Below are 25,126 nucleotides of genomic sequence, written 5' to 3'. Positions count from 1 at the left end.
GGATCTACTGCTAGAGTAACTCTTAATCACACGCTCAACACACACCTGTTAGGACCACTCTGCAGGATGTTATGTGCCATGCTTTGGAATAGAAATGTGAGTTGCATAAAAATTCTACTTCCTATCTGTAAAGTGACATAATTGACAGGTCAAGAAACAATAATATAAAGCATTATACGATATAACTGGGTAATAAAAAATTAGAAAAGGTTTTCTGACTTCTTGACAAGGCAGTAAAATAAAGCCATGCATGAATCTCCCCACCATTTCTCCAACAAATAGCACTGAAAGATAGCATTTAAAACATATTTTAGATTAGAGGAAATATAAATTAGCATATAAATACATAGGTAAAACTTTCTACCATAATTCAGAATGCAATGTTTATTGACGAAGAGATTTGTTTTGTCCTGTAGTTTCCAAAGGTGTTTTCAAGTCATTGAAGGAGATGCATACAAAGTGGGGGAAAAAATGACATCGTGATATCAATTATAAACTCAGGGAGGATTGTGTGTTTTTGTCAAATTTAATTTTTGACCAGTATTTGTTTTAAAGATCATTACATATTCTTGCTTTGAGGTATAGGCATAGAAACGATCTCCAGCCTTTAGATCTGTGTTGGGTTCAGTATGAGGAGAATAAAGTACATTCACTGGCTCCCCTCAGAGCACTCATAATGACAAGGTGTGTGAAAGTTCGTTTTTATGCCAAAGACACAAGTAGTTCAGTCCAGCAGGAGGGGATAACAGTGAAGATCACACAGGCAGGATCCCGACTGACGGTACATTACGTGAGTGCAATTCTCTGATCAGTGAAGGGCCATTAAAGTCTTTTAAACTGGGGTGAAACATGATCATATATGTGTTAGTGAAGTGACTCTGAAAATCATAATTAAAAAGGATTAGGGGAAGAGAGGCAGATTGGAGGATGTGACATTAGTCTAGGTGAGAGATGATGAAAATCTCATCTAATGCAGTGGCTGTAACAATGGCAGAAGATTCCAAGATATGACAGAGCTAAAAGTCATCTGGAGGCAGCCAACAATTGTTTATGGTCAGCTGAGTGAAGTTTGACTCTTTGGACACTGATTTGAGAGATGTGATTAATGGTGATTAAAAAAAACAGAAAAGGGTTACGATGAGATTTGAGGCACAAACATATCATTTATAGTCTAAAATTCACTTGTGAATTAGTTCAGAACTCCTCACGATATGTTTGTGTTTGTTAAATCAAAGAAGTGCAGACAAGAAGAATTCTCAAAGAAATAATAAGAGCTAACTAACATGTATCTATCACTTAAAATTATTATAAGTACTTTCCAAGTATCAAGAAATTTAACGACTCAAAGTGGGTACTATTTATGCCCATTTTACAGATAAGATACGAGGAAAGGTACAGAGAAATAAAATCATGTGCTCTGTGTTAACATGTAGTTACAGGAATCAGTCCTACCTGGTCTGAATTCAAACCCTCTGCCATCATCCGTCAGACTATGCTGCCTTTTCATGAAGTAAATGGTAAATGGGCTTATAAACGGTCCCCCAAAAGTCACTTCATTATGGTTCTACTTAAACTATAAAATTACTGACACTCTCTTGGCTCTGACAGCTGGAGTGAGGGACTTTTTCATTACGAAAGAAGAAAAAAACATTCCTTTCCCTTGTGGAAGCCTAACTTTAGAATAGTCACAACCATATCTCACATATTTCTGCAGATGACCATCCCTTAAAAAGCATTCTTACATATCTTTGTCTCGTCAAACAAGATATTGGTAAATAGCCCTTCATTGTTTCTCTCACCAAGTCCAATTTTTCTACTTGATTTCAAATTTTCTTTAATCTTGCTCTGTTATTTATAGCCAGGGAAACCTCTGCTCCTTTCCAACATCGGGCAGATTCTGTGCTTTGGTGTAGGCTGGTCTTGTTCACCAAGCAGCTCCTTTCACCTCCCTTTCTCCCGGCTCAGTCCCTGGGGGACGTTCCTACTGTTCAGGCCTATTACAGAGGCTTCCATCCCTGCTCTGAAATTCATTTTTCTCCCTCAACACCCATTTTCCTACCACCTTCACCATTTGTCCTTCAGAGCACCTGATCCTCGCTACCTTAAAGAGAAAAAAAAAAAACAGTTTGAATTAATTTGCACTTCAAGGATTCTAAAATATTTATAGAGCGTCTACTGGGTGCCAGAAACTGTTAAGGCCCAAAGGATGTAAAACAAAGATTTCCATTTGGCTTCTGCCCTCCAATTGCACTTGCTCTAGTGGGATAGACAGACACACACACAAATAATCTGACAGAACACAGTAGGCTAAGCACAGGAGTGGCACCATAAACAAAGCATGGGAGAAATGATTACAGCTCCCGGGTGTCAGTGAAGACTTGGAGGAAATAAATTTTGAGTTGTCTAGAGAAGGATTTTCCCCATTTAGAAAAGTGAGAGGGAATGTCAGAATGTAGAACAGAGGTACAGAGGTACGGAAGTCTGGAAGTCTATGACTGCTCTGATCCAGAGGTAAAGAGTAATTAATTCATATTTTAGGCACTACTGCCGGACTTCAGGTCCTCAAATTTCATTCACACCACATCTGTTTTCTGGTTAGAATAGCTAATAACTTTTTATTGCGTTCCCCATTAAAATCAGCTTCTCCTATCTGACTCTCCATATTTCCTGGTAAATCATCCCTGCCGTTGATATGCACTTTTATATACAATATTACCTGCTCCTCTTCAAAATCTGCAGGATAGTATTCCTTCGTGTTTGCTCTGTTTTGTAAGTAGATCAGAGGAGGTTTTATTGCTCATCGCCTGGCTCTACACCACTCCTACCTTCACAGAACCTCCTTTACGATGAGCGGAGCCGTTGAAATAGCAACAGCAGTCTGTGCGTGACTCCTGTGCATTTTTCAGGTAAAGCTAAGCAGGACTGTTCAGAGAATCAGGTTCCTGCTGTTTCTGCTAAATTGGGTCCAGTGAATATGCTTGGAACTTGGTGTGCAACTGGCAAATACCTAGTGAAAACACATAATCACAATAATGTGTGACCAACAGAATTCCTGTCCAGTAGATCCTGAAAACACTTGTGCAAATGTCAGAGCTGAAGAAAGGTGTGGGTCTCTTTCATCTGGAGAGAGCACGTGAGTCCCATATCCTGTTTGTTTTAAAAACATTACACTGCTTATCTCTAGCAAATTGACAGAATGTCATCAAGTACAAGAGAACTTTCTCTTCCAATTTGTTCCAGCATTTATCCCATCAGTGTAGTAAATGTCTGCAAATTTACATCACTTTTAAAGAGCATTCTTGAGTTGTCTCATCTCTATCAATTATGAGCATGAGATTTATATGAACACTAGTTCTGCATATGCAGTTTTTCTCTAGTTGTTCTTCTAGTTTTTTGTCCAGTCATTCACTTGATTTAGTTTTGGTTACATAATGAAATGGTGAGATTTGAATAGCATGTCTGTCCTTCAATAAGCTAGAACCGACATTGGCTAAAACAAATATGCCTGTTTCTTTCTCTGAGTGTCGTTAATTAAGTGCATGATTGACCACTCAGTGAAAAATAGATGGTGCATTCTTCAGTTATATATAAAATCAATGAACATACTTCAAGTCTGTGAATTTCAAAAGGGAAACAAAAATAATCTTCAGCCGTAGAAACCTAGGACACTGGAAGTGACGAAATACATGTTGCAGTTTGTATCTGATTGAGTTTTACCTGCTATTCATTCACTTGTTACTGTTCCCAGATCATCAAAGGCTGACAGATTAGAAATCTGTACTACTGGTTACATACTTAAGAAATTCCTAGGGCTGTACATACCTACAGAACACAAGACTAGAGCTACTTACTGCTACTTACCAAACTTTGTGTAATAGGTCCAATTAAATTAGATCAATTAATTAAATTTATTTTAACCTTCAGGTCAATCAGAAGAGGTCTTTTATTGTTTAATTATAGATTTAATTACATTCAATCACTGAACTTGAAAAAAATGCCCACTTACAGCACTTCACATTAATGAGGCTCACATAAGCATTCCTGTTGAAATATTTTATTTTCTTGTTCATATCCTTTGAGCTTTGCTGACATGCACTAGACAGAACAGTGAGCAGCTAGGTAGGCGCTACTGAAGGGACACTGAGTCAAGGTCAAGAGGATGCTGTTTCCTGCAGAGCAGCTTAAATGTTGGCCAGTCGCCAACACCATCTTTTATCATTTGTTACTATCAGTAGTTAGAATCTTTTGCATTTAGGAATTTGATCTTCCTTTGGCTTTGTGTGTCTTCCTTTAGCAGCTTTCTTTAAAATGGATTTTGAGTTTTCATTGCAACTAATGATAGAAAATAAAGGGTAAAGTAGGAGATAAGAGTTCTTCAACAAAAAATTGTCACTGATGAACATCTTAAATACTAAAATTTGATTTGTGCTCGGTGATAGAACTTGTATATCCTTAATTATGACTATATAATTTTGGAGGACAAAGAGTGCTTGTAGGGTTTATATGGCATGTATGAACCCCATACTCTATAAGAGACCATTTGACAAACACATTTGATTGTGTTTCAGGCTATATAACTACCACTGCGTGAACTTAACAGGACCATTGCTTATTGAATGATCAGGGGTGGCCAAGACTTGAAAATAAAACTTCGAATTTCATTTCAGCCTAGTCTAAGCCTCAGCATCAAAACTGTGACAACCAGTGAAACGGTACCTCATCTGGTATTTGGCCTGTTCTCATTTTTTAAGACATTTGGATATTCATCAAGACTTTGTAGAGCTTAAGATGATGAGGTTGTAGAGTAGGGATACTCAGTTTTCACGTCAGGGGCAAGTTGGAATGCCTGGAGTCAGTGTCAATCAACAGCGAACAGTTCAGACAACCAGATTTATCACCCTTTCCATTTGCTCTTCATCCTATGTTTGGATCCTGCAACGCTGTGAAAGCAAAACCTCTGCAAGTTACTATAGTCTAGTAAATGTTCAAGGTATTTGTCAGGTCCTATGACAAAACATTTCCTTCCTATGCAATCATTCTTGTTAGTACCGTGGAGTTGTACTTTCAAAAGCAAACAAATATTTAGCTAAAATGTTTGACCTAAGGCTCTTTGAGACAAGTCTTAGCCTGTTATTTTCTAATAATTAGAGTGGAATTAAGTTAGTGTGAAGAAGACAAGGGGAAGCAATGGCTATTAATTTTCTTAGTATTCTGATTGGTAGATGAAATATGTCAATAAATACCTGTAAACACCTCCCTTCATGATATTGTGTAAGAAAGTATATGAGTAAGGAACATAAAGGAATCCACCAATGATTGGAGACAGGATTTTCTTTACATTGTCTAATAGACTTGTTTATTATTTTAAGCTGGTAAAAAGAGACTTATGATTCGTGTTGAAGAAAGAGTTATTTGTGCTTGATACATTGAAGACACTGTTCAAAAGCAGTTTGTCCTTAGAAAAGGATGACCCCTGTAGTAATTCTTAGGCAAGGAGGGACAAATTCAACCAACAAAAAGCACATCTCGCCCCAAGTTCCCCATGATTTCTCCACATATACCAAAAAAATACACATCAGTAATTTATTTGAACATGCACATCAGTGAATAGCGGAGGTCTAGGCTACTCAGGAAACAAAAGGGAGAATATCAGCATTTCCTAAATAAAAGAGAGAGGCGAATCACACCGTTTTAACCGTCTTAAAAAACACAGATAAGAGGAGCAATTAAAATATAGTCCTAAATAGTACTAGCTAATGTAGATTACATAAGTATACAATATGATTCAACTAATAGTGCTCTGACAAGCTTAAACCACCAGTTCCAGGAAAAAAGGCCCAGATCAATTGCTGAGAAAATGTTAGATTCAGGTGTAACAAAAGTTATTTATTTCAGTACTGAATGCAAAACACAAGTCGAGTGTGAAGACAGCGTTCTAAAAAAGGTGGCTCTATTAAAGCAAGGAGGCCATTACCTTTTGCATTTTTATGATTTTTAAATTCCATTTTTGACGTTTGCTTTCTCTACCTTTCCTCCCCTGAGCACTAATTTATCAAAAAAAAAAAAAGATTTCAAGGTGCAGGTTGTACATTCTTATCATTATACCATTTCATCTCTTTCTGGAAGAGAGTATTACAATCAGCATTACAATGTTAATTCTTTTTCCTCTGAATATGTTTCACATACGTGTATTTCAAAATCATAGTATTAATTGGGAAAAGAAACCTACGAACGAGAGTGATGTCATCATACACTTCCTATTGTGCTGTGTGTCTTTCCCATCCCTTCTTCCCTTTCCCTGTAAAGAGCTGTAAAAAATTTAAGGCAGATGAGGTATATTGCTGAAGAAAAAAGTTATTTTTGAAAAAAAACTCAAAAAAACTTTTATTCTGCCCTTCTACTCAAGAAAGACTACTCAACTATAAATCTAGTGCTAGAAAAAAGCAGGAAAGACACCGTTTGCATGTACCATACTATGTCTTCTATTTCTAGAATGGCTTTTTTGTTAATTTAATTTTAATAGAAAAAATAAGCACCTTAAGCTATGAACAAGAAAAGAACTTCATTATTAGTGAGTTTAGAATCCAAATGGAATTAAGAACACTCACTCACCTCTTTCACTCATTCTCACAAAGGCCAATGCTACTGATTAGAATTGTAAAGTGCTGTACTTAGTATAAACACTTGTATACACTGCAGACACTGAAAAATAACCCTCAAGCACATTGTGTTATAGTTCCAAAAATATATTTACAGTCTATTACAAAGATTACAAATGGAAGTGTCTAGGTGACTGTGTTATGCTAATTAAAATTATTTTACAGATTACTTTTCCTTAGGGACAAAAAACATTTTAGTGAAATTAAAATGATTTTTCTAGTCAATCAAAAAATAAATTAGAAGGTCAAATAACACTGTACAGTGATTTAAAAGGAAAAAGAAAAAAGGGTGGGTAGGGGTCTGGGAAGCAATCCATTTGAGTTTTCCTATAGCCATCTTTGGTCCTAAATGTGGGAAAACACATTATGTAGCACTGAAAATACCTGTTCTTTTGTGATGCTCTGAAAGTAAAATAGAAAAATATAGTGCATTTGCAATGTATTCAGAGCCCACTACAGAGAAATGTGTGTACAAAACAAGACAGTATAAATAAAATATACAAGTTTTACAAAGGAACATTTACAGATTTTGTTTGTTATTTGTTTGTCTGTCTGTGGATGCCCACACTATCAAACAAGACCAATTATGACCGATCCCTGGGATCTTTCTCTATTAAAATCATTATAAACAGCCCAATTCTCTTTGGAAGTACAACAGTTCAATTCTGGGGTAGTTCATGATTTTCATAACTTTTGAAAGCATTCCTCACAATATGTATACATTCCTGAAATATCTATAAAGACACATTTAATTATTGCTTATGAAATTCTAACACAGTAATCAAATAATATGGTTTAATAAATAAAACAAAAAAAAACTTCACTTCTTCGTTACATGGTAAAAAGAGTCCTTTCCTTTAACAAGCTTCTCACATCAGCGTTCACAAATAGAAGACTTTTTTCTTTTTTTGAACTGCATTGGTGGTATTCTGTGCAGTGAATCTGTTTTGAAAGGTGAAAATTGTGAACTGTCTCTTTTATCATGCTTCAGCATTCTAATATAAAACTTAATTCTTTCCTTTCATGTTTGGACTGCATTAAACAGAATAGGATATAAAATATATGTCAACTATTTCTCCTAAATTTCCTTAACGTCTTGGTATTGAAAAAGTTTTGATGTGCTCAGATTGAATTTCAGGTAACACTGGATAGTTCTTACTTTCAGAGACTTGCGTTCACCAACATTCTTGAGATGAAGCGCCTCATCTTTTTCTTTTTTAATTGTCATAAACCTACAATTTGAGTTTTTTTAAATCAAATTCTGTCTAGTAAAATCACTCTATAAACAATCTGTTAAAAGTGCCTTATAGTATTTATGGATCATTATTGCTTTTTTCATTGAAAAGATAGCATGTTGTCTTATCTTTACAAAAAAATTTCTTTTTAAAAAATACCAGAGCTCTTGGCAACTTGCATTTTCTTGACTACCTGCCAATTAGCAAACAATATCAAAACAGCACTAATTAAACAACACAAAATGGCACAAAAAAGATACCAATGTTCTGACAAAGATATATCTTCGATCATGCTATGTTTTTCTTCTTTTTTAATTTGAGATTCCTTCAAAGGTACCCAGTGTGGTAATATGTCATAGATTAACACTAAAAAGGCCCGAAGCTATAAACAGTTTTCTAAAACAAAGTCCTTATGAAGAATAAACACAAATGATTTTAAAAAGGAATAGTCTGAAATCACATATTTAAGGAAAATATTTCATTGATTTTAACAATAAGATCATGATTTTATTTGACAAATATATTCTTTCTTAAATTCTTTATGTACATTTTAAAAAGTCTATAAGATAAAAAGGAGGTTAGAGAGCTCAAGGTGTTTGGATGTTTTCAGGTAGTACTTTGTTTATTGTCACTGCTGTTTTCCTGGCCACCAGTGGTGGGTCCTAAATTCCCTTTTTATATATTCTGGTGGCACTTAGGAGTTCAAGTCTATAGGTGCTTCTTAAATCTTCTCTTCACGGTAGGAAGGACCAGGACATCAACTGTCTTCCAGCTGCATTCTCTGCACGCACCGAAAGCCAGTGCTGTTCTCTGGGTCCATCGTCTCCCTCGGAAGGGAGAGATGCTTATCACACTTGGATGCCAGTTCCATGCAAGTGTAGCATTTGTGCTCTCATAGTCTGAATGCTGCTCATGATTTTCTTTTGATGGCCAACCAGGGTGATCCCTAAACTCATCACATCCCTGAGAAAAGACAAATACATTTTTTATTAGTTACCTTACAAAGAATTTATTGGGTACTAAACTGTTGTCAACTCCCTAATTCAATAATCTGTTTATTTTAGGCAAACAGATCTTATCTAAGTGTGGGTACTTTGATCACATTCCTGCAAGCAGGTCAGATCGGCAACCTGTATCAACATTTGCCTTTCATAAAACCCTGACCTCTCAGGCACTCAAAAGTTTTAAGCTGATTGGAAGTTTTATATAACACAATTGCCAAAATCTTAAAATTATTATTAACTTAAGGTAAGATCAGGACATGTTATTTGAAATGTTGTTCTCTTGAACCTAAGTGAAGTTTGAAAATTTTAATCATTAAAATAGGACATACTATGAATGGAAACATTTCTGGGCTCTAGTAGTTCAAGAATCACCGATGATCATACAAAATTTTATACTTAATTTAATGTTCATGTCATACTCCTGAGCATATTATTGGCTTTATATTTACTTCAGTTTATTGCAATCATTTGACTACATTTTAGGAAAAAGAAATTTAAGTGTGCAGTATTTATGTTTAATAGCTTACATTTGACCTAAGCTAACTGTATCTGTGTATGTACTTTTTACCCTTCCTAATAGCCAGAAAGAGTGATCTTAGGAATCCATAAGCAGATTAAATAAAGCTGCAGGATTTCATAGCAGTGGTCCAATAGGATTGTGAGAAACATATTTTTTCAGGGGAGTAGGTTGCTTTGGAAAGACAGGTGTAATTATGCCAGCTCCATCCACGTGGTGACTAGCAGAACACCAAAACAGCATGCTCATGCTGAAATTCACGCACATGTCATTTCCTGACATGCCAGCTGATTGCTGGTCTTCTTCTCATTTGAAAAACATGAAACCCTTCTCACAACAGTACAGAAACAAGAGCCCACTAATAGGACCAGGATACTCGTTTCCCATTTTCAAACACACTGACCGAGAGGAACTGCTTTGCCAGGGTTTTTGTTGCAGCCAAGAAAGCTGAAGGACACAGACACTAAATGGATTTCTTAAGACGACATCATCAGTGATGAAGACAGAAAGGATACCTGAGTTTTTACTTCTAGTTCACAGCAATTTCAAATGTGTTTTACCACATCACGTTTTAGGTTAAAAAAAAAAATTGAATCAATCTATCACACACCTTCGAAAATGTGAGTTAAACTCTAGTTAGTTAATTGAATTAAGCTTCTTTTGATGTCTTCAGAAAGTAATCATATTAGGTGTCCTTGGGATTGGGTGGGAAATGCTTATATATTTTTTTGTCCAGAACAAACATAGTCAAAGGAATGCTCCTTTGCAATGGAGAAAGTTTCCCCAGTGATAGGAACCTAAAGGGACACTGGGTAATGAAAGGGGAAGTCTTATTGGGTGATGTTTAGAAGACTGACTATGGAGACAAATTAGCTATCACTTAGCAGTTTGGTCAATTTAGGAAAAATATTTAAATTATCTGAGCCTTAGCCCTGCTGTATGTAAAAGTTGACTTAATAAAACTGTTACCTTGAGGGTTAAAAAAAGATACTTGTATGTTCAAGGCCTGTTTAGCGTAATGCCTGGCACACAGTAGGCACTTATTAAAGAGATGTTTTCCTCCCTGATTTTGTGTTTCATACATTTTTAATGTATGAATAAAGGTGACCTAATATATAAAGCTTGGATTTTACCTAAAAATACTTAAATGTAATTTTAAAAGTTTAGGCTTACTCAATAGTCATCCTGGCCACTGATTCAAGGGAGTTGTAGCCGGCTGCTGTGAAGTTATCTTTATATCTTTCCATCTTAATAGCTTGTAGCCATTCTCCAACTGAACAAAAGGTAGTGAAGTCAGGAGGGTTTTGATCTAAAAGAGGGCTTATTGGCCTAGATAGGAATGAAACAGAAGCACAAGTTTTTTCCATGAACTACTAAAGAGAGAATGTCTTCACCCATGCCAAAATCAGGTCATAAAGAATAAACTTACATATTTTCATTGATGATATAATAACAAACAAACAGGTATGACAATAAAAACCTAATGTTTAAAGGTTGCCCAATGACTACAAACTCCAAAATCTGTATTGTATTTAGATTTGATGACCACCAGATTGTGTCTTCCATGTATTTTTAAAAGTACAGCCAACAATATTTATAATCAGTGAACATTTGTTCATTTGCTTCCCCAAAAGTAACAGGGAGGGAAGCAAACATATCTGGTGGTGGAATAACTCATTCAGTCAAGAAGGTGCTACTGAGAACATTACGTACCTACTGCACTCGTGGCACCCTTGCGAGCCCTGTGTGAGTTCCTAGAGCTCCACGAGGGCCTGACCAGCCATCAGTACGGATCAGAGCATGAAGTTTACCTGGTGGCTTGTAACTGGTTTTCATTACAGGGGAGCAAGGCCCGTGCAGAGAACGGAGGGTTTCAGATGCGTTAATGGGTGCACCTCTTCAATCATGTATTGAGTTACTTTTATAAACTTTAACTTCACAGAATCATTCCACTAAATAACTCAACGCAAAGCAATGCAATAAATAAATAAATAAATAAATAAAAACTAGTGTAACAGTAACTAAAACCCGAAGAATACTCATGGTTTGAAAATGTGAAACGCACCCCCCCATAACAGAATTCCAGTTTAGAAAGTCTTGTAAAATGACAGCCAGTGATATCTAGCATAACTTAAAACACAATAATAATAATGAATAAGTCTCTTTAAACACTAATTAAGGTCAGTGATCCAAAAAAGAAATTCTGTAAAATAATAAATTTAATATAGATATATAATGGGACACAAATATCATTTTGCCTTTGGGCTGGGGCTGAGGAGATGAATGGTTCCTGTGATTATATGACTTTTCCCGAATTGTATTCCCTTAAGTGTTTCTTACCTGCTACAAGTTCCCAGGGGTGTTTTCAGACTATTTGGATTTCGAATCATTTTGTCTAGAATTCCAACGATCTGTTCAAATTTTGGCCTTTCAGCACGTTCCTTCTGCCAACAGTCCAGCATCAGCTGGTGAAGACCTGCTGGGCAGTCCATGGGTGCTGGCAAGCGGTAACCTTCCTCTATTGCTTTGATGACCTGATAGCCAAATGGACATCCAAAATATTACTGAGATTCAATTTTGGTAAAACGAACCACTCTGTAGGCACAGAGCTTTATCCAGATAAGAGTGAAGTACACTGCTTTGCGAGTCATTTTTTCCAAAACATCCACGAATATTAAGCATGTTATTAAGGGGTGCATGGTATGATGACACTTCCTAGTGAATTCAGCAATAGGGAGCAGCAACTAAGTTCACTCAGGGTGCAGGAGGTGGAAAATTTTTTAATGTCAGTCCCAAAGGTTTTCAAAAGGGAATATGCTATGGAACTATTTAACCTGGCTACAGATGTGCATGTACATACATATTTGTCTATAAATCTACACATTATTCAAGTTGTAAGAAGAAGTTCATTTACCCAGAATTGGTCCTCCAAATGTTTCATTTTTTTTGCAGAGTTCAAATGACACTTTTGAACAAGTTATCAAAATATGTGAATGTACTATGACAGAAAGTATTACTAAGTATGCTATTATTTTGAATACTATGAAGCACATATAATTATGAAGTGTCTGCTGGAGACAATTTGTACTGGCTTTGAAGGTGATTGAGACACTTTTTTACTCCCGACTGAGTGACCTCACAGTGGCAGACTGAAGTCAGCCTTTGGGGCTGGGAGAGGGGAAGGTCCCACAAGGCGATTGGGAAAGGTCACAGATCAGGGCGTTCCCACTTTCAGGGCCGGCTGTTAAACTTTCTTAGCACATCACTGCCTGTTTACATCTAGTAACACCCTGAGATGCTATTTATATCAAGCTCTGAATGTTAATGAAAATAGGCTTCTATAAATGTTTGTACAGGGCAGTCAGCAAGTCTAAAAGTTACTTTCCAGACTTTTTTTTTAAGTGTGTGGAAAGCAAAAGTCGATCTTAAAAATTGAAAATGTTTACAATCTGAGTAGCACGCAGAAAACAAAAGAAAGGCAAACACACGACTTGTAAAACAGTTACATACTATTCAAGGGGGATTAACAAACCCTTTGCTATTGACTGACATAATAGTAGAAATGTAAGAAAAAGGGACTCTGAAACAAAAAGGAACCTTGAGTTCTGGAGAAAATAAAGCCAAAACAGGCATACAAGAAGCTGGCTTTAAGAAATGTTGATAAACTTAATATCTATAGGGAAACGTATTCTTAAGATGCCTGTTGACATTCAAGAACAGCACATTAAAATGTAAAAGGTTGTAGGATGGAATGAATAAAGTAGCTGCCATTGACAATTTTTACAGAAAATCTTGTGTATAAGAAAAAAAGATTCTCTCTTCTTTAAGAAAAAATCCATATATGCAAATTGGTAAAGTTTAAAAGGCAAACAGATTAACTTAATTATAGAAATTTGTTAGAAGTATTGTAGGTTTAAGTTCCTTAGCCCAAATTCTCTCTGATCACTTGGTTTTATGTCCTATACCTCAGTTTACTAGACATCTTTACCTAAATTTTCCATAAAACACCTCCTACTCTACATACTTAAAATTAAATTTATTACCTCCACCCCCAAAACTTTTACTATTTCAATGGCACATCCAGTCATCCCAGCCAGAAAGCTGAAATGAGAACAGTAGTGGACGGTGCCTTTTATATGCACAGCCAATTAGTCAGTTTTCCTAAATACAATACATGCTCAAATACCATAGGTATTTTTTCCATATATATTATATATATATAGATACACAGATATTTTTTTTTCTCTGACATGATGAGTTCTTATCCCACAGTTAAGTCTTTACAAAGTCTCATATTATGTATGGGGAGTCGCCTTAAGTATATTGAGTAACAAGTACAGAGAACCACCTTAGCCTTAAGTGACTTTAATCAGTGTTGGTATTGACTGCTAGTAAAGGTCATATGACAAAAGTCTTTAAATGTCCCTGTTTATTATCCCATTGCTACCAATGTACCAATGTTGGGTATCTTGTAAACGTTTCTCTAAAATATCCCTTTAAAAAGCCATACATCACACAAGCAAACGTGCACAAATGGTAACTCTGCAAAAGATCACATATATCTTATAGGGGGGATTAAATTCAAAAAATATTTTAAATGCAAAGAATTTCATGTGGCTTTGTACAACATTCCAGTTCTAGCATAATAGTTGGATTCAAGAGTGCTGTATGTCAAACAAGTAAATAAACGTCATGCACTCTGGGAAGCTGGGTTATTTAAACAGTGGCTCAGCTTATGAGTAAGTGAATTAGTAAGTTCTAAAGCTTTACGTATTCAATATGACCAAATCATAAAAAATAAGGGGGGTGGGTGGGAATTTTGACATTGGGAAAAGTGGCTTTCCTTATATTTAAGGCTGCTTGTATTTGAACATATGCAATAACTTTCTAATTTGACAGGACTCCATACCCACATTCAGACAACAGTGCAGCCAGTATTTTTCACAACTTTCTAACCTATTTTCCTGCCTGTAGTTTGGCTTCAGATGTCCAGGAAGGAACAATGCTGATAAAGTGATAATTGCTTTTTTTTTTCTCCTCTCAATAATCTTTTAAAACCTGACTTGTACCGGGATCCACTTGACATAACACTCTTCAACAGCTCTCCAAGCCTTAATGAAAGCATTTCGGATTCTTCAGCTTTGACCACAGCATAGTTAAGTCTTTGTGCCAATGAACAAAGCATATAGGACCATTAAATAACTCTTACAGGAGTGAAAGAGTTAATGAACCACTGTTGTCCGACTGCATTATAGGAACTTCATGATTCCTATTATTATAGCACATGATTATATTGATCTCAACACAAAATGAAACCGCTAGCTCTCAAAGATACAATGGTTTACAAATTATTAAAAGAACAGCAGCAAAGTTTAGCATTTAAAAATAAGAGATGTGCTGGACTGGGAATGGACTTTGGGCTCTGAAGCTCGAATCGACGCACGTGCCCTTAAATGTAGGAGGACTAAGAGATATTTGATGCTGCTTCGGTTTCTATAAAGCACAATTTGGCGTCATCCAAGGTGTACACACTCTTTGAGGATGGAGGATGGAGGATGGAGGATGGAGGATGATTGGGGCACCGACGGAACCTAGAGATTCTGCAGTTCTTATTTGACCAGATACACTGTATTTTCCACTGAGGAAACTGGAAAGATAAAAAGGACTTTTTGCAAATAGTTTACACATTCTCGGAAACCAGGCACACAAGTAAAATGGTTTAAGCCTCCATTTCTTAGACCGTTATGTAATTATTCAGAGTTCATTTAAAACATCTTTTGCTGAAATTATCACAAACCCCTATTTGCCTGCCCAGTGCTAGCGGTAGTATTCTAATGAAAAGAAAAGCATTCATGGGCAGTTTTTAACTGTAGATAGTGCCCAGAGAATAGGAAGTGACTTGCGGAGCACACCTTTATAAAAGATTCCTGGGACACAACAGGGAGTACTTCTTTGGTATATACTGTGAGGAAATCCTCAGAAATAAGAACAAAAGCTGCTTGCTGAGAATCGGTCAGTATTAGTACAGTGTGATCATTGAAATTAAGGGGAAAAAAGCACAAAAAAGAGCCAGTAATAACTCAAAATGGGATATAATATGACTGGCTTCTCTTCTCTGTTTATGCCCATTTTCATTTAATTAACCTTTTAATAATATGACCCATATTTTTATGCAATTACATATTCTGGACCCCATTTACTGGATTATATCAAAGCTTTGCCAAAAAGCTACAATTCTGTTTCTATATGTCAACAAAGTCATAAATCAGTGGTGACTTTTAATAGAAAAAATTGGGGGCTCACATTTTGGCTGAGAATAAATTTCCTAGAAGTATTGCATTTTCAAAGCTTTTAAATGTATTTTAATGGACCACTTTAAGAATTATCTTTATGTCCCTAGGAACTTAACTTTTTTATAATCCTTATGACTACCGATTTACGTCTCATTTTCCTTGAAGTCTTTTAAAATCCAAGGCATGTAAAATTTGAGGGTTTTTGAAAATCCCTGACAAATTCCTATCAACTAACTTCAAGTAAGATAAAGTGTATTGACTGATGTTGTAAAACAATCTACACTAATTTTTAAAAAATGAATATATCGAAAATCTATGAAAGCAATATCCCCAGACAAAACACAATCTATTCACACATACACAGGTTTCCATATGCATCCAGAGGTTCACAGATCTCCGTGAACTTCTAACACGGAATCCAAGTAAAAAAGCTTTTATCTAGAGAATTTTTTACCAGAATGGAGTTCATTACTTTAAATTATCTAAGTTTTCACCATCTGCATATTGAAAATTAAATATATCATTGCTCAAATAGCACTTTAATAACATAAATATAAAATAATGAATACTATCCTGTAAGAGGAATATTAGTATTAATTTCATGATGAAAACTGAATTGTGTGGGTAATCTCTTACTACTACACAAACCTGTGTCTGAATTTAATAATTCAGACTTTGAAAATTAAAACACGAGACAAAGATGGTACTAAATGTTCAGGTCAGAACTAAATGTCACTGTAGACATGTCATTTGATCAATAAAAATATCTGAATTCTTGATACCTAATTATGCATTTATGATATTTCATTTTCAAGTAAAACAAAGAAACAATACTTAGGGAATTCTAAAAATCAAATTTGAAGATGTTTTTTCCTTCTTAACCATTTTTATTTGTTTCTAGAAGTTAAGTGAACTTTCAATTTAAGTCATCTTACATTCTTGTCATTCCCTTTATGTTTGAATCTAGTACAGAAAGAAGGTGTCAAAAGAAATGAAACTCTACCAAGTGTCTAGGGAATGTAAATACTTCTCTTTCTCTGCCCCAAGGATTTGTTTGCCCATATTTTGACAGTCCATGAAATCTTTGACACTGAGACCTGTCAAACATTAACAACATTGCCTTTGCCAAACAGATTCATCATTTTTACTTTTATCTTTGAAAAACAAAACCCCAAACCGCCCCTCCAAAAAAAAACCAACAACAAACAAAAAAGTTTCATGTCATCCCTCAGTCCAAAATATGAAAAGATTTACGTGATTTATCAGGTCCCCCACCCCTTTCCAGGCTGTCAACTTTACAGGTAATGCAACAATGTATAGGAAAATGTACTGGAAATAACCTTACCAACAAAGAGCCTGACTTCAGTGAACTAAAAACAAATATTTATAAGTTTTAAGAACCATAGTAACTTGATATGGAGAATTCTACAATCAAAAAAGTAAAGATCCTGTCCATGGTCTCTTCTTGAAAAATAACTCAATTTTTAACTGTATGCTTCTACAGTTTCTATTGCTCCCTATGTTTAGAGTATGTTAAAAACTGACGGCTCAAATGGGTCCCATCCTTCTAAATGACAATATAAGCTTTCCTCAGGCATTGCCTACCTTTTTCTCTATTCTTCTCTTCAACATGTATTTATTTATACAACTCTAAATTTCTTCCTAGAAGCGTTTGGACTTCCCAATGCGCCCCTTGGAGGAATCTAATCAGCTATGAACCAAGGTCTTCAGATTTCTAGTATAAATCCAGGTACCTTCCTAGATTTTACAGTTGCTCTACTTTTATCTAAATTTATCTCCCATTTTCAACAGCTCACTCCCATTTTCAATCATCTGCCAGAATTTGAAAGTTTTTGACCTATAAAAATGTGAATTTGATAAAATTCAACATAACAGAACAAATATTCACTTGTACTTATGCTATATTGTTTTATAAATGGTCTCTTGGTGTCAGATGTATACCCCTGAGAACTGCCAGCAGTTTCTTTTCTCAAAGGATAACAGCATCTTTGATGTCTTAGCATGCCCTCATGTTTTATTTTTTAGTAGGTAACAGAACACACATTTAAAAAGTATTACACTTTGAAAAAAAATTTCCAAAGATGCTAGCATTGTGATTACATTCTAAATTACCACTATGAAACACTTACCAATATTCAGCATCAAATCTCATTTATCTCTTGAAATTAAAATTTACTTAAATCAATCAACAGAGGATTTAAACAGATGTTGCCAGAGCATTAAAAGAAAGATAAGCTTCAAAGACAAAATAAAACACAACCTTCCTTCCCCACTTCTCCAAAAATGATTCTTTTACTTATGTGCTTCTCCCGCTGCCACTGCGCCAGCACAGCCCTGTTATCTTTATTAAGGAGAAAATATCCTTCATAGGCTTCTTATATCCAGAGAATTTCAATAAAAAAAGAAAAAGCAATTCCTCAAAATGAAAATAATTGAACCACTAATTTGTGATAATCAACATGGTAATTTGTGGCAATAATTGAGAAAACTCGGCAATCATATTTTTATAATTGTATAAAAGTTTCTTTTGAGCCATTACCTACATGTTCCCATAAGAGCTATAAGTATATTATATCCTTTTTACTTAAATAGTGTAACACCTACATCTTGATTAGACATGTCCCAATAGGGTCTTTCTCCATAAGACATAACTTCCCACATGACTATTCCATAGCTCCACACATCACTGGCTGACGTGAATTTCCGGTACTGGACGGCTTCAGGTGCTGTCCACCTTACTGGAATTTTTCCACCCTGTTAAAAAAAAGGAATTGACATTTTTAATATGTATAATAACTTATGAATCATTTATAGTAGGGTTATGAAGCTACAGCTAATAAATGTTTGTATATTTGGTTGCCAATGCAGCAAGTCAGGTCTACTATCTTAAATCTCTAAATGTATTTAAAGTGACTAAACTGTTTTTTAAAGTGTCATTACAAATTTTTTATTTTTTAAGGGAATTCAATTTAATGGGCCCTATGTAGTCTTAGCATAAGTGTCTAGTCAAAAGACAGTGAAAAAAATGAAGCAAAATAATTTCTAAAATGGAATAGAATATGAGGTACTTAAGTAAATCCTCACAGATTTTCCTTTTTTCTCATATCACGTTAAGAATGAGCATGGTTCATATTCTCTTAAAATTTTTATTTAAAAAGGAATTATACTTTTCTGCTACAGTTATGAGTGCAATTAGATGTTGCATATGACTATATTATCTACATAAACATCTGAATTTCAGGAGAACATGTTGCTGTTCTTATCATTATTTCTCTTAGCCCATATTGTGGATTGAAAAGCAACAGTGATTTTTTCAACAGCAGGCAACGGAACCAATAAAAAGCTGAGACCAATCTGCCTCTTTCCCACTGTTTAGTTTTATATTTTTAAGCCCTCCATTCTTTGCAGGAATATGAAGAGGTTAAGTAGTAGACTTTTTCTTACAGTTGTTGTATAGACAGCTTCTGGGTCATCCTCTATAACTCGGGACAGGCCGAAATCTGACACTTTACAAACAAGATTGCTGTTGACAAGAATATTGCGAGCTGCAAGGTCCCTGTGGACATATCCCATATCAGCCAAATATCTCATTCCAGCAGCGATTCCTCTCAGCATTCCTACTAACTGAATGACTGTAAATTGCCCATCATGTTTCTACAGGAAGACAAAAATAAAAGTCGGGTGAACTGTACTTTAAAAGGGGACAAATGACGTTAAAAGTGTCTGCATACTAGTCATTTACTACTGTATTACAGAAATTAGCAATTAACATTCTATAGAATACGGACTTTCATAAAAAACATTAACAGGTGCTGATTTAACTGACAGTTAAATAATACGAATAGGGTCATCATTCAGCTTTTTATACCGGTATGCTATTAATATTCATTAATACTAGTTTCAGATTATGCAAATCCAAAAGTATATGCTCATGTTTAAGTTAAAGTTAAATAACGAATGGGATGTCCATAACATTATCCCTGGCAGCTAAATGTTTTCCCCACTTGCTAAACAATCATAAAAGTAATGTAAGAATATATAGAGGGATGACGACACATTTATTAAGATTTTTTTTCTCCAAATGGTAAAAAATGGAAAGGAGAAAATATTTTGATTAAAGATGGAGAAAAAACTAAGAAGTAGAAAATGATTACACTGGCTGACTTTGTTTTCATTTCTTATTTTTCCTTGTTTTGCTCCTAGTGGCAATATCACTTGCAACAGTGATTCTCTAAAATAGCTGTATTAGTACACTGGATGGAGAACTCTTTGCAACTGAGGTGGCTGCGATATATTTCTAACCCATTTTTAACCCACAGAATTCTCCAATTGAACTATAAAGATCGTGCATGAGGACATTGGTTTGAGTTGATAAATATGCTGGATGAACCTTTCTTCCAGAAAGTTGCTAGTTATGCTTATCATGGAAATGCAGCACTAAATCTTCTCATTGCTTATCAATCTGGGTTGAATCTATCATTCTAGATCACGTATGATAACTGCATGTCCTCTTATTCTTCAGATTATTTTCTCCTTGTTACTTGGAAAAATGATGAAGTGTTCATATTCTTAGGTCAACAGTCTCCGAGAGCTAAATATGTATGTTTATTTTAGAACTTATCATTCTAAAATAACCACACACTACTAATTTAAAAAATGTTAATACTTCAACATTTTATGCTTGGTGGTCACATAACAAATATAATAGAAATGGTTCCACAGTGCAGACCTGGGATCATCGTACCGAGGCTGAATGGCTATCTCACTTTTTAGTCTTCTCTGTTACCTCTGGGCTTCATTTACAATTGTACTGAAAAAACTAAGATGTTACTCTACAACCTATATTCAAATTACAAGGCTTCAGGATCCTCTTACTTGAGGAGTATTCTCAAAATATACTTATCAAAACTATTTTTTTAACCATACTGTATCACTTAAGTGCTCAAAAAGATTCCCATCAATCCGGCCAGGACTCTGATTTTTAATCTGATTTTAAAGATAACTTTCTGATCTGTGAAAGCGTATCAGGTTCACATTTTACACTGCTAAAAAAAAAAGTTCAAATAACATATTGGAAGCATAGAGAGTGTATTTAGAAGGGGAGGATAATTTTGTTACTTACCCTGAGAAAGGCATCTAGGGCTCCATTTTCCATGAATTCTATTACAATCATGACTGGTTTTCCTAAAATTAAAAAGATACATATATATATGTGCGTGTATATATATGTGTGTGTGTGTGTGTGTGTGTGTGTGTGCGTGCGTGCGTGTGTGCGTGTATGAAAAAAAAAGTGCTGCTTCAGAAACTAACCAAACCGTCAGGGTTATTCCCTTTCTTACCCTGGATAAAAGACATGGTGCTTTTTTGAAAGACTGACTGAGTGACTTGTGAGTGTTTCTAATGTATCTAGTGCTGCTGCTAAACTCAAAGAGTCATTAAATTTCTGTTTGGAATACGATCATAATTCATAAAATTAGACAATGAAAGTCAGTGTGTTCTTCTGACTCCTGTTTTGTGAACAAAACTCAGTGAAGATGGCAATTTACATAAAATGTAAAGACAAACTGTATCACTCTTTCATTAAGCTAAATGAAAATATCTGTCATTTACTCCATCTATCAGATTTATTCTTTAACTTTAATCTTCCATTCATTTATCATGATTCTTTTTTTTTTCCCAAGGTAGTGACTCAAAAGAATTGTTTTAGTCACAACACACCAAGAAACAGCATTGCTTTAGAATATGCAGAATGTTCATAATTTGATTTTTAAAATCATGTACTGAACATCACTAATGTTTAACCGTACCCTTGATAAATGAAAGATATAATTAATATCTACCTCTTGTAACCACCCCTTCCAAATGGACAACATTTGGGTGGTCAAATTGCCCCATGATGCTTGCTTCACATAAAAAGTCTCTCCTCTGTTTTTCTGTGTAACCAACTTTCAGGGTTTTTATTGCTACTGGAACGTCTCTTTTCCCTGGAAGTTTCAAACGACCACTGCAGACTTCTCCAAATTCTCCTGAAGTAACAAAACAGGCAGGGGTATTTTAATCTCAGAAATATTTCCTCTGAAAGTAAATGCATTAAGTTCTTCAAAAGCATGCTTAAGCTTTCTTAAACTATCTGCTACACACATTACTATTTTTCAAATTTGGTTAACAAAACCTCTTTCATAAACAACAGTTAGATTTGAAACATGCTGAATGACATACAGAAGGTACATTAGCAAATTCTAAACATTGCTATTGCTTTTATGGTTTGAGAAGTAAATATTTCTTAAGATGTAAAAGGTTGGAATTCATATGTACTATGTCAGCTACATTTAAGGGACTTGGTTCCCAAAGTGTGTAATTATTATAAAAATACACTATATACATAGAAAATGATATTGCTTTTAAAGCTCATACATACGAATTTTCTACGTGGAATTAAACATTAGTGTAATGGTGAACTATACCAACACATTCAAAGAAGAAGAGATAAAAAGGAAAGCTTAGTAAAAAGATGGCAAATCGAGTAAGAGGAAATGTATATTCAAGCCAAATTCAAGAACACTCTGATTTTTTAAACACTAAGTCATTTCTTGAACAGACCAGAGCAATTATGAGATAGCTTATAATGGAACAATTATCTTCAAAATCCAAAAGAAGACAAAAGATACACAGATTCCCTGTGTTCCATGCTTCTTTTACACTTTTTTCCCCTAACATTTCATAAACAAGTACAGCCTCATTGCTTCCAACAGTTCAGGTAAATGCAAAAGTTCTATACTTGAGGTGTAATTATTTGCCTGTCATTATGATGTATGACTTTCGATCTTGGCTAAATGGAACAGCTGAACAAGGAAGCTACAACAGCCTTACCTGCACCAATCACACGCTCAATTTTAATACAGGAGGCATCTAGCTCCTTGGCGAATTGATGGACAGCTCTATTTGGGTCCTCATAGGTTTCAGGGTCAATGTAGGTTTTGGTGCCTGGAAATTTAACTGTAATGATGTAAGAAAGCATGACTGTGATGAAGCAAAGCACTTATTGTGCAGTCAGCCCAGGAATTTCATTATGCAGAGTGCTCCTTGGAACAGTGGACTTGCTTCCACATCACCTGATTCACAGCAGTTTTAACAGACTGCTTCAGTCTGCTGGCGTATAGGTATTATCTGCAAGCTTCTATAGGTAACATAGGATCCAGCTCATAGGTTACTAACTGAATTGCTTTTCCAGTAAATCAACAAAAGACATCACCAAAATCCTCTGACATGACTCTTATCAGACTGGAGGTTTAATTAAATTCACTGCTATCATGGCATAGTTCAAGCCATATAGAGGTTTGTAATGGACTTGGAAACACATTTGTAAATCTATCAGTCAGTCAATCAATCAAATTAATACACTGGAAAAAGAAGACATTTCATTTACAGGTAGCCTACTACACTGACAGCAATATTAAAAACATTTAGACATCTTACTTATTCTTTTGATTTATTTCTTAAAGACCAACCACCGTTGACATATACATAAAATTAGTACAAGTTGTGAGGGACTGCTATCACAGAATCGGAGAGAAATCTACCAAAGATACAGTTTCTTCTTCACCTTGAAAGGCAATAGAGGCCAGATGTACAAAGTGCAGAGTAAAGTTAGAAAATTTACAATATTCCTGGGATCTGCTAACCATGTAAGACAGCAATTTGAAAGAGGAATGGTTTATATGAACTTTCAATTATAAGGCTCTGAAAGGAGGTAGCCAATATGCCTCAGAAAAGGTAGTCAAAATTCAAACAACATAGAATCATCTTAAAAGTTAAAATCTTCTTAAAATGCACCCCGAAGCATGCAGGTAACAGATAATGCTATGTCAACTTTAAATCAAATTCAGTTACAATAATGTATTTCCAATCTAATCATTTGGTTAAAGACAAAGATATAATAGATAGGCATATATTTGGTTATATTAATGCAATGAAAAGAATTACACTATATCCTCAAAAAACTTTATTGTTTTTAACAAAGCCACCGAACAATCTTTTTTATTAAATCTTACTATTTGGAGAACAATATATTACTTTATGTATTACACTGCAGCCTACCTGTGCTTATGTCATCACATTAAATGAAAATCATATTTAAAAAATAAACATATAACAAACAAAAAGAAGCAGAATGTATAAAGGAAAATGGGATTTAAAAATCTTGATTTATTTTGCTGTAGTTGATTGTTTATCCAAAATTGATTGTCTTAAACAATTATTGTTGCAGTTTATAAAACTGACAGATGCTCATTTGTTACTAAAGCTGAAGATGAAAAAAAAAAACACAGGAAGAAAAGAGAGAGGGGATAGAAAGAGAAAAGAGAGAAGAAGGCGTACAGGGAAGAGGTGGAGGGGGGGAGAGAAAAAGAGAGAAGGGAAGAAAACAATAGGTTAACCTCCTAGATTGGCAGGCAGATGGAGAATGAGCCATCTTCTCCCTTTTTATTTTCTCTTTCTTTCTTTTTTCTTTTTCTTTTTTTGGTTTTGTTGTGTGATAAAGGAGCTAGATTGGAGGTAAACTTCTGCATCTCAAATGGTTCTCTGATGGTTCTTTATTCAAGCTGTCATAAAACATTTTGACAGGCCAGAGCAATTTTGGCATAAAAACATGAAATACTGCCCAGCTTGGATTCGAAGACATTGTTAGAAGAAATGGTAGGAGGAAACAAAATGTAAACTAGAACTGCTTCAATAAACCCCTCCATTGTGTTTATGTCTTTAAATGTAGCACTTGGGGGCCTCAGAGAGTTGAGGGCGCCTGATACAAATGACTGGACATTCTATTAAATTAAGTGCGCTTAAAAGCTAGTTAAATGGTTGCTTTCATGTGTCTGTAAAAATTCAATCTGGAGTCTTAGCACCTAAGAAAACTCTGTATACGAAAGGGATAAAAGGACAGCAACTTGTACATAGCTTGTGACCAAAGTTTTGTACTTTATGTGTTTTAGATACAGTCATAAAACCAAATGAAGTGCTTGATTCTCATCAAATGACAAGAAAAGATATCCTTATAAAAAGGATGATTCAAAAATATCAAGGATTTACCAAGATAGGATATGTTAAGCATACTTCAGTTTTACATTATTCATTTAAAAATGGATGTTTTAAAATAAGGAAAATATTGACATAGTTTCTGAATATTCTGAGCTGTTGCTTATCTCAATTTAGGAGTGTGAGCTTTTCTGGATTTTGATATCTAATTTACAATTTCCATGGATGTCAAATATCTTAAAAACACCACTGATATTTTGTTTTAGAGATGAAACCTTCTTCCTATATATCAAGCTTATCTTGTCTATGTTAGCAAGTAAAGCATGCAGGTTTATTTCTTCTAATTACAAACTGGATGTCAAATGTA

At 35.0% G+C, this 25,126-nt stretch overlaps 1 protein-coding gene across 7 annotated transcripts in view; it reads right to left on the bottom strand.

Moving 5' to 3' along the window:
* Positions 1–8,370: 8,370 nt before the first annotated feature.
* Positions 8,371–25,126, bottom strand: part of EPHA7 (EPH receptor A7) — a 152,174-nt gene continuing 135,418 nt past the window's right edge. For 2 of the 7 annotated variants that reach the window (XM_037005358.2, XM_017651478.3), the window contains exons 10-17: positions 22,600–22,713; positions 21,570–21,755; positions 20,852–20,913; positions 19,174–19,383; positions 18,334–18,483; positions 11,756–11,949; positions 10,589–10,744; positions 8,371–8,857 (exon numbers count right to left, since the gene is read on the bottom strand). In XM_037005358.2, coding sequence (XP_036861253.2) covers positions 8,743–8,857; positions 10,589–10,744; positions 11,756–11,949; positions 18,334–18,483; positions 19,174–19,383; positions 20,852–20,913; positions 21,570–21,755; positions 22,600–22,713 — 1,187 coding nt within the window. In that variant the 3' untranslated portion in view covers positions 8,371–8,742. Of the gene's footprint in view, positions 8,858–10,588; positions 10,745–11,755; positions 11,950–18,333; positions 18,484–19,173; positions 19,384–20,851; positions 20,914–21,569; positions 21,756–22,599; positions 22,726–22,755; positions 24,032–25,126 lie in introns of those variants that run through there. The other 5 variants (XM_017651480.3, XM_017651477.3, XM_037005359.2 and 2 more) reach the window with 4 other exon arrangements.

The sequence above is a fragment of the Manis javanica genome, chromosome 13, assembly GCF_040802235.1.
Source record: "Manis javanica isolate MJ-LG chromosome 13, MJ_LKY, whole genome shotgun sequence".
In the NCBI taxonomy this organism is placed as follows: Eukaryota; Metazoa; Chordata; class Mammalia; order Pholidota; family Manidae; genus Manis; species Manis javanica.
Note: the sequence above shows the minus strand (reverse complement) of the source record. Positions and strands in the feature narration are given on the sequence as shown.